The 10821-nt window shown below is 50.6% G+C and overlaps 1 protein-coding gene across 1 annotated transcript in view; it reads right to left on the reverse strand.

Annotated features, from left to right (window-relative positions):
- PXN (paxillin) overlaps window positions 1-366 on the reverse strand; it is an 81674-nt gene extending 81308 nt beyond the window's left edge. Inside the window, exon 1 of the mRNA XM_015425353.1 lies at window positions 282-366. Coding sequence (XP_015280839.1) covers window positions 282-294 — 13 coding nt within the window. The 5' untranslated portion in view covers window positions 295-366. The remainder of the gene's footprint in view (window positions 1-281) is intronic.
- Between the last annotated feature and the right edge of the window lie 10455 nt (window positions 367-10821).

Genomic DNA, 10821 nt, shown 5'->3' on the forward strand with positions numbered 1-10821 from the left:
GAGGGGCTGGAAGGACATTTGGAAACTACTGAGGGGGGAGCCCGGCTGGGGATCGAAGGCAAAGCAAGAGGGAAACTTTGGAGGGGGGCGGGGAAGACGACGAGGAGAAGAATAAGTTGGGGGGGGACACATAACTGAAAGACCCCCACCCACACACAGCCAAATACACAAAAGTGAAAGGGGAGTTCAATTATGAAAAGAAGGCGATTAGGAACGAGAGAGTGATCGTTTTGGGGAGGGGACTCAACAAGAACCCCACCCGCCCCACGCTCTTTACTCACCCAGGTCGTCCATGTTGCCGCCGCCGCCGCCACAGCTGCCGACTGGAGGCACCGCAACTTTCCTGGAGCTCCGGAGAGGCAGACGCGCGCGCACAGCCCGGCGTTGGTTTAACCCCCCCCCCAGGCCCGCCCCCGTTACGCGGGAGCGAGCGGCAGGCGCGCCCCCTCCACCACTCCCCCCCCCAAGCGCGCAGAAAGCGCTATCTCCCTCTAGTGGCTATCGTGTGCGTGTGTGTGAACCGGGGACGGCCAACAGATGTTTTCGTACGTGTGCGTATTTGGGAAATTCTCGGGGGAAGGAAGCCTCTGTGTGCGTGCACAGTCTGTTGAAATAGGTCGAAATGGGTAGTCGAGTTAGTCTTGTCCGCAGCAGGAAAGCGCAAGAGTCCGGTAGCCGCTTCAAGACTAACAAAATTTGTGGCAGGGTAGGAGCTTTCCGGAGTCACTCCTCACTTCTGCCACAAAGCTTGTTAGTCTTTAAGGTGCTGCTGGACTCTTGCTCTTTTCTACTTTTGTAATAGGGTTACCCATGCCCCGGTTCCTGCCGGAGCGAGCCAGTCAGGAGCCCAGGGGGTGGGAATATAAGCCCCGCCCCTCCTCAGCCATCAGTTGGGCAACCCTGTGTGTGTGTGTGTGTGAGAGAGGGGGGGGGAACGTTCCCGCCTCCCTAAGCCCCGTGGTGGTGGCCTTGTAGGGGCAAATTCCACCTCTACATCATACTGACTCCCCCAGCTCTCCTTCAGAGCTCTTTAAAAAGTTATGGCCAGGAGGGGGAACTTCTCCTGCCTCCCTGAGCCCTGGGGTGGTGGCCTTGGACTCATAGTGGCAAATTCCACATCTGGCGCTGAGCGGCAACGCCCCTCGCCACGCAAGAGGTCATTCTGGCTCCCCCAGCTCTCCTTCGGGCTCTTAAAAAAGTTATGGCCACAGCAGCCGCTGTTCTTGGCGGCAGCTGCAACGCCCGTGGGGGGGGGGGACGTTCTCCTGAGCCCCAGGGTGGTGGCCTTGGACTCATAGGGGCAAATAAATTAATAAATAATAAATAAATTCCACCACACGGAAGAGGTCATTCTGGCTCCCCCAGCTCTCCTTCGGGGCTCCTTCAAAAGTTATGGCCGCCACCGCTGTTCTCGGCGGCAGGTGCAACGCTGGCGGGGGGGCGGGGCGAAACGTTCTCCTCCCTCCCTGAGCCCCGTGGTGGTGGCCTTGGACTCGTAGGGGCAAATTCCACCTCTCGTGTGCCCTCCCCGCCCTTTCCAGGCTCAGCGCCGGAGCACAGGGCCTGAAAAACGGCCTACACAGCCGCCGCCCCTCCTTTTTCAGGCTCTGCACTAATGCCGGCCTGAAAAAGTACCAGCGGAATGTCAATTTTGGCCCCATTATATCCTATGGGCCATTGAAGTCAGTGGCGAAAACATAGGGTATATTCTGGGGGCTGGAGAAGAGGGGGTTTGAGGGAGAGGCTCCAAACTCGCAGGGTAGCTGCTGGAGCCTTTCCCAAGATACCCACCATGTTTCAGGAACATTGAATCAGGGGGGTACAATTCTACGGGCCCCCAAACAGGTTGCCCCCATCCCCTCCATTGTTCTCTATAACAATGTTCACCATAGAGAACAATGGAGGGGATGGGCAAACCACCTATGAACATCTCTTCCCTTGAAAACCCTATGGGGTGGCTATAAGTCAGCTGTGGCTTGACAGCACTTTCTTCCACCAGCAAGCTAACCAGCCAGTCATAGCTGATCTTAAAGCAAAGATTCCCACATTAACAGATGATGATAACAAGGAAATGGATGAAGGGATAACTTTGCAAGAAGTAGCGATGGCCATTTGGAATCTTAAACTGAATGCAATGTCTAGATCCAGTGGTTTCACTCTGAGTTTTATAAGAACTTTTTGCAAATAATACAGGTACCCCTACTGCATGCCATAAATTATGTTTTTGAATCCAAACATCTTCCTAAAACATGGGCAGACTAGATAGTAGAATTGTGGAGATTACTACTCCTTCGAACCTTAGTAAACTTGTAGCATCCCATTGAATTTAGATTACAAAATCTTGACACCTGTACTAGCAAACAATTTGAAGGGTGTAATTAGTGAATATATATTATCTGGCCAGACTGACTTCATACCTGGTCAACCTATTACTACAGAGGTACTAGAGATTATTAACATGATTGAGGTTGTTAATAAGGAAGTCAGTTTTCTTGTTTCTAGAGGCTGAACAAGCATTTGAGAGAATGTAAGACAGATTTTTGCTCGAGTCTCTTATGGCCTTGGGTTCTGGCGGCAACTTTGTAAGATGGGCAAATCTGATCTGATATACTCACAATCTTTTACTGGTCAGCAAAAATGGGTGTCTGTCTCCACAAATAAACATCACAAGAAGCTAGATTCCAGTGGGGTAGCCATGTTGGTCTGAAACAGCAGAACAAAGTTTGAGTCCAGTGGCACCTTTAAGACCAACAAAGTTTATTCAAGGTATGAGGTTTCCGTTTGCACGCACACTTCAGATACAGTGAAATGGAAGTTACCAGTCCAACTTACCTATATGTATGGGCTGGTAACTTCTGTTTCATTGTATCTGAAGACGTGTGCATGCACACCAAAGCTTATACCTTGAATAAAACTTTGTTGGTATTAAAGGTGCCACTGGACTCTAACTTTGTTCTATCACATGAGGAGTTCATCAAGCCTACCTTCTTTTTGGTCATCTTTCCATTATCTGGTTGGAATTATTACTAGTTATGGTGAGGGAGGAGATGAAAATTCAGGGAGTTAAGGTGGATTTATCCTATTACAAAGTTGGTCTGTATGACATGGTTATCTTTTCAAGAGATACCAAGTCATCTGGTAAAGAACTGGAGACCCTTGTTCTGCAGTATGACAGCACCTCAGGATGTAACTTGAGTGCAGATAAAACTGAGGTTGTCTGTTTCAATACAGACTTGAATGAATCCAAAGAGGATGTCCGTTTTCTCTAAGATGCCATACGGGTCGGGTTTGAGGGACCACGCCAGGATGATGCTCTCATCTGAAATTTGGGTCAGGTGTTCTCTCAGAGATGGGTCTCTCTATGGAGTTCTCTCTCTCACTCCGCTGACAACCCATGGAGGGCCGATTTTCGAGTCGGGTTATAACACCCAGCCCAGTGGTCATCTGACCTCTCCATCCTTCTTCCTCGAGTGCACCTGTGTTTCCTTTATTTCAGTGAGTTTACAAGCATCTTCCCCGCGTGCTCCCCACACCCAGTTCTTAAAGCACCGACACCATTCATCTATCTTTCTGACCTCCCCCCACCGGACTGTCGGACTGCCACCCAAGGGTCGTTCTACTATTTCCTTGTCGGCGACCCCAGTGGGTAGTTGTTCCCTGTTTCCCTCCCTGGGGGGATATCCCTCCTCTATTTGGATATTTGCCCAAGATCCCTGCTCCTCCGGGAAAGGGGCGCTGACTATCTCCCCCTGCTTCTCTCCTACTAAGGGGGATGCCTCCCGCATAGTCGGGGGGCCGCTGACACCGCCCTCCCGACAGAGGATAACTAGGTTTTGGGTACAAATACAACAGATCAAAACAAGTATTTGGGTATTCGGTTAGCTAAGAAGAATAAAGGTCATTATAGAATTAATTGTGATCCAATAATAGCTGGACAAAAGTAATGTCACACTCTGGAAAACCCCACACCTATCCTTTCTGTGATGTGTAAATGCAATAATGATGGTTCTTCTCAGGTTAAACTTTCTTTTTTGCAATTTACCATCTGAAATTCCTGATAAGGTATTAAAAGATTAGCAGCAACTGTTCAATTCTTTTATTTGAGATTAAAAAGAGACCTAGGATCTGTTGGAGCAATGCCTATGATAAAAAAGATAAATTGTGGCCTAGGGATACCTAACCTCAAATATACTACCAAAATGCCAGATTAAGCTGGATGGGAAAAAACAACGATAATAGATACAGATGAAAGAATGCCATCTTGTATTGAACAATATTTTGTTTAAGCTCCCATGAAAATATGGGTCTGAGTGAAGAAAACAAATAGGAAAATATTACTACAATTATAACATAGTGATAAACAGGACCATTATGTTATGAGACATGGGAGTCTGTTTCAATCCACTTCAGTGACCATTTGCAAGTGGATGGCCCCAGTCACACGAGAGGGAAAAGCTGCGGGGGAAGTGCGGCTTTTTAGAGCCGCAACAAACAGAAGCACGGCAGTGGGATCAGACAGGTCCCCCGAGACTCTGCGCTTCTGCCGGCAGCCACAATCACATACTACAGGGGAAGCGATGCTAAGAAGGGTGAGGAGGGCCAACTGCAGCAGTTGTGCGCATGCGCAGTTCGCCATTGCCACGCATACCATGGGATAACCGCGTGTCGGCGATCCCACGGCCGCCGGTGCTGCACGTCATCCGGTAGGTACTGCCCTTTCATTAGTCTCTTTTAGATCTGCATCTTCAGCCAGAAGCTACGGGTTAGGGGCGGGTGTGCAACGCTTGCCAGATGTTGGATCGTGCAGGTTTAATCCGCCCTCAATCCGTCCGTTTCACAGGGCAAATCCTCCTGTGTGACCGGGGCCAATGTTGCCACTTCACACAGTAAAACCCAGTTGCAAAGTGGATTGAAGTGCGTTATTTAGTGTGTGTGAAAGAGACCTGGCAGAGTATATGCCCAAAGGAACCTTAGCTGAATGGAAATATCCTGAACCATGGGTGAAGAGCCAGGAGTGCATGTTTGCAGCTGCAATCCTGAGGATCCTTTCTTCAGGGTAAGCCACAATGAATAACATGGGCCTCACTTCTGAGTAGACCTCCTAAGGTCCCTCCCCGTGTCAGGCTTTCCATTGCACAGGGAGGTGTCTCTGTTCAGGGTTTCTCACCTAATTTGCAGGTGAGCTTAGAGGGGAGGGGGCTCGAGACGCTTGATCCAGGAGCAGTTCCCATCCCAGCAGTAGAGACAGATGTGCAGCCATGTGGCCAGACAGAAACAAAACTGTTCTGTGCAGGACAACAAAATTTCAGTTCCTGCCATGGTCTTTCAGGCCTATAGTAGCAACAGGAAGGAGCCCCTGTGGGAGAGCAACTAGGGTTACCAACTCCAGGTTTAAAAATACTTGGAGATTTGGGGGGTTGAGCCTGAGGAGGGTGGGCTTCGGGAGGGGAGGGGCTTCAATGGGCTATATTGCCATAGAGCCCACCTTTCAAAGCGGCCATTTTCTCCAGGGGAACTGATCTCCCTCACCTGGATCCCAGGTGATCTCCAGCCACCATCTAGAGGATGTGCATATAACAACACAGTCAAAAATTGTAACTCTATACCCAAAAATACTTGACACTTGATTCAAAAGATGCTCTATGGTGATGCATTACATGGAGGCTGGCCATAGAGCAGAGGATATTAGGTTTACTGTGGTCCTGTCCATACGAGGCCTTTTGGGCCGGGAGCGGGACGGAACGGGGCGGAGCAAACGGGCACAATCCCACGGCAACATCTGGGAATCGTTGCCTGCCCGTCCCTGTTCCGTCCCAAATGGCGATACCGCACTGTAAAAAAGAACCACCTAACTAGGTGGTTGTATCCCTTCCAGCGCCGCAAGCCGGGCCGTGGGATCGGGCGGCGCGTCCTTGCGCCGCCGCATCCTGGCCCCCGGCCGTACTGCGCATGCTCACGCTGGCTCTTCGGCTTTGAAACGGAGATGAGCACCGCAACCCTAGAGTCGGATTCGACTGGCTTTCGAGCAAGGGAACCTTTACCTTTACAGGCTGGAAAGGCTCAATGCATTGCAAGGTTCAGTGGGGAGGTCTGCTGAAAGTGGAGGGGCAGGGGAGAAAACAATGAATCAGTGCTGGGACATTCCAAAATTGCACCAGCCTGCAAATCTCACCCTTCTGCCTAGAAATTCAGCCTCAGTATATGTAGAGAGGTGTGCTTTCTTTATAGTGAGTGTTTGCAGTCTTAGCATTCATAGAAGAGATTATTCTTGGCTCAGATATATTTTGTTCTATACCAAGACTTCATCTATCTGTAGCAAGTGGTGTGGGGGATGAAGAAGACTTTCCGGCTATTGGGCCCCCCAAAGCCTTTTGGTCTTCTGCAGTGAAGTACAATTTTGTTTCCTTGCAGTTAGAGGTTCCAGGCCTTGAAGTCTGAGCAAGGCAAATCACAACACGTTTAATACAAAATATTTTATCTGATCAAAAACAAGAGAACATTTTATAAATATACCATTTCAAACAGTTGAAGAACGTTTTTAAAAAAATTTTATTGTAAACATATATACATTTACAATCGTACAATGACATAAGTAAATAAAGTCATCATATTATAGTAAAGAAGAAAAGGGAACTAATAAAGTCCACATCCTCAAGTGAGCACACAGTAATATCTTTTGCTGAACATTATTTAATCCGTGCATTTGATTCCCATGATTAATAAAATGATACCATTGTTGTACAAACATTTCTTGCGTATAGTTTTTCTTTTCTCTTAAATACCTCACAGTATTATTTCGTTCCTATATATACACAGCAGCTGCATGGAACTGCTTCTAAAAGAGAGAGTCCAAATGGGCTCAGAATGGTGCCATGGGGGGAGGAGCAACTCCTTTCTCTGCCCCCAAATGGTATTTTTGGGTGAAAACCCTCCTGGGGTGTAGTTATTTCAGTAGTACTCCTGTTCCGTATGCACAGAGACTCATGACACAGCAAAGATAACTCCCCCCCAGTATGATTTTTGCAAAAGAAAACAGCTTGTAGGGGAAACCAGAGCCCTGTCTCCCCCTGCAGGGCCACTCTGAACCCATTTGGACTCTCCCTTTTTGTGTGTTTGCTTTTAGAAGCCAATCCCCACAGCTGCTGTGTGGCCGCAGGGAACATGTAAAAACACGCATAAACAAGGGCTGGGGAAGTAACATATAGTTTGGTTCTGAATTAAACATTTGTGCCAGTCTGGCCAGGGTATACTACCATTGGTATAGCAACTTAATTCAAGGCAGGCTCTGTGTTTTCCTCCTTACTGAGAAGCAGTCAGTCTCCCTGGAAATGAGCCAGGAGCGGAATTGAAAATGGTCACAGCATCTCTGGCCCTGAAGGTCGGCCCAGCCCAGCCTGGATGGTTTGGAGGCTTGATCATCCACCATTCCCATCAGCCAACGAACTGACTTGGGTCTCCTCTGTAATATGGTTCTTTTGCTGTTTTTACCTTTTCCCTGTTTTTGGTTACTGGTGAGCAGGGGTCATTTCGTAGAAAAAGAGCTAGGGGGACTCATTAGCACAACTCATTAGCATATGCCACACCCCCTGACATCACTGGAAGTGTGTCCTCCCCACAGCCGGCGGCGACCTCCAGCGGGCATCAGCAGGGAGCTCCAGGCCCCGCCCTCCCGCACCTCCCCCGGGGGGATGGCGTCCCCCCGCGTCCCCCCCCCCAAATGACCCCTGCTGGTGAGCCAAGAGGAACACAGGGGATAGGCCAGGAGGGAATCCCCATATAGCGGCTTTTCATCCAGTTCTTGAGCAGCTTGACCATTCACCAAGACTGAATTTCGTAAGGAAAACAACCGTGATAAGATAACGAAGGTCTTTGTATATTTTTCAAGTTTAAGGTCTCATCTGATGAAACCTTGAGTGAAACGGTCTATGAGCACTGTACCGTCAGCAAGACTTGAGACCAATTTACTTTAAAGGATACAACTTTGTTTTTCACTGAATAAAAGATTTATTTTTCTTCAAACATGACTTTGTTATCTTATCACAGTTGTTTTCCTTATGAAGTTTAGCCTGTCCCGTGAACTTTTGTCCTTGAATTCACCAAGACTGGCAGCCTGATTCACTACAGCAACAGCATGCAGGGTGAGGCTCCTTAAAAAATGGTTGAGCGGCTGGAGGGTGGAACACCAAGAGCTATCAAGACTTTAAAAAAGCACCATCTGGGTCTCTGCCTGCAGCATTTGGCAGCCCCTGCGGTTCCCAGTACCACCAGCTGACCCAAATGTAAACCCAGTCAGCTGGCAGTGGAAGGAGGAGCCGCATTGTGACCCTGAGCCTTCCCAAGTGGAACAGAAAGATAGAGCTGGAAGGGACCTCAAGGGTCCACTAGTCCAACTAGGGTTGCCAGACCTCCCCTGGTCTGGGGGGGTTTACCCACTTTTGGGGGGGTTCATCCTGCCCCCAAGGCCCAACAACCACAGCCACCTCCTCCCTCTCTCTTGAGAGATGGGAGGGAGAGGGTCGGCTGCGGGCCACATCCCTGAATTCCAAGCAGCACTGCTGCTTGGAGATCAGGCACGTGGGGCTGCCGGTTGGAAGCACTTAAAGGGACGTCTTTAAGTGCTTGCAGTCGGTGGGGACCGGGTCCCGCATGTCTGATCTCCGAGCAGTAATGCCACTTGGAGATTGGGCAAGTGGGGCCCACCAGCTGCAAGCACTTAAAGGGACTCCTTTAAGTGCTTGCAGCCAGTGGGGACCGGGCCCCACATGTCCGGTAATGCCACTCGGAGATCGGGCATGTGGGGCTGCTGGCTGGACTCCTTTAAGTGCTTGCAGCCGGCGGACACCAGGCCCCACGTGCCTGATCTCCAAGTGGTAATGCTGCTCAGAGATTGGGAGCATGGGGCTCCCAGCTGGGAGCACTTAAATGGACCCCTTTAAGTACTTGCAGCCGGTGGGGACCAGGCCCTGCATGTCCGATCTCCAACCGGTAATGCTGCTCGGAGATCGGGCACGTGGGGCTGCCAGTTGGAAGCACTTAAAGGTACCCCTTTAAGTGCTTGCAGCCAGCAGGGACCAGGCCCCGCAAGCCTGATCTCCAACCGGTAATGCCGCTCAGAGATCAGGTGCGTGAGGCTGCCAGCTGGAAGCACTTAAAGGGGTTCCTTTAAGTGTTTCTGGCCAGCAGCGACCGGGCCCCATAGACCTGATTTCCAAACAGCATTGGTGCTTGGAGTTCAGGTGCGCAGTGGCGGCCACCTCCTTCCCTCTTGCAAGATTTAAAGGGCCCTCCACCTGATTGGCAAGCCCTTTAAGTCTTGCAGGACGTTATGGAGAGGGGTGGCCTCCCGCAATAGTTCTCAGGGGTGGGGCTTGGAGCAGGGAAATCCCTAATGTGACATCCTCATGTTTGAGATGCCCCGCCCCCTCTGGGAACACCCCCCAAAGTCCCCTCCGGGGACAAAGACAGACTTGGCAACCCTAAGTCCAACCCTTGGTCAACACAGGAAATTCCCCTCTGTGGTAGGGTTGCCAGCCCCCAGGTCCAGACAGGGATTCCCGCGCTTCTGGGGGCTTCAATCCACCCCCAGCCAGTTGGCTGGTGGGGGAAACCCCACCCCAAGCCCTGCCCCCAGGAGCGACCACCCACCTGGCCACCCCTCTCCCTCCACTCCTGCCCAATTTAAACGGTTTCAGCTGATCGGCGGGGACCATGTGGCCTGCCAACCAGCTGGAGGGCCCTTTAAATCTAGCAGGAGACGGGGAGGGGTGGTTACAAGCCACTTGCTCGGCTTGCAAAAAGACCCCTTTAAAGGTCTTTTTGCGAGCCAAGTGAGTGACCCGCGACTACCCCCCTCCCTTTCTCCTGCTAGATTTAAAGGGCCCTCCTGCTGGTCGACAGGCCACATGGTCCCCGCCAATCAGCTGAAGCCTTTTAAATCAGGCAGGAGGGGAGAGAGACGGGTGGCCAGGCAGGTGGCTGCTCTTGGGGGCAGGGCTTGGGGGTGGAGCTTGGGGCATTCCCACTCACCTCCAGAATGCCCCCCAATCCCCCCACCGGAGTGACGAGGGGACCTGGCAACCCTACTCTGTGACCCTTGCTCTATGTCCAGAGGAAGGGACAAACCCTCCAGGATCCCTGGCCAGGCTGGTCTAGGGAGAAATTCCTGCCTGACCCCAAAATGGCAATTGGCATTACCCTGGGCGTGTAAGAATTGGCCATGAAAACCGAGCTGGGTAGAGACTCCAGTCCGGCCTTCAGGCCGACAGCTTCTTTCCGACCTGAGTGAAAGAGAGCAGCCTCACAACTATAGCACATGCACTATTCTATGAAACTGACATCATTCCTGTGTTGACATAGTAACAGATGCTTCCCCTGTTTTCTTTGAATGGTAATACTGGCATGGTCTGATCTATAAAGGCTCCGTAGATTTTTTTTTTTTCAAGAGCCCCCCTTTGAGTTAGATTTAAAAATAATGTGTGGCTAAGGCGAATGTAAGAACACGTGTAACAAGTTAAAATATTACATACAGTTTGACTCTGCATTTCTACTAAATGTTAGAGATTGAAAAATATAGCACCTTCTTGTATGTATGGTGGAATTTTTGGAGGTCTAGGAATACACACTAGAGGCGGCCCTCAACCTCGCCATTGCGCACGAGGACTCCCTTCGCCAAACCGCAGCCGCACACCAGGTACTACCAGATGGGGACTCCGAAGAAGGAGACGTCCACCGGACTTACGGAGGGGCCCGGCAGCGCACTCATGCGCCGCAGCGCACTCATGCACCGCAACGAACTCAAGCACAGCACCGCACGCAAGCGCC

The sequence above is a fragment of the Gekko japonicus genome, unplaced genomic scaffold, assembly GCF_001447785.1.
Source record: "Gekko japonicus isolate JY-2015 unplaced genomic scaffold, Gekko_japonicus_V1.1 scaffold135, whole genome shotgun sequence".
Classification (NCBI taxonomy): Eukaryota; Metazoa; Chordata; class Lepidosauria; order Squamata; family Gekkonidae; genus Gekko; species Gekko japonicus.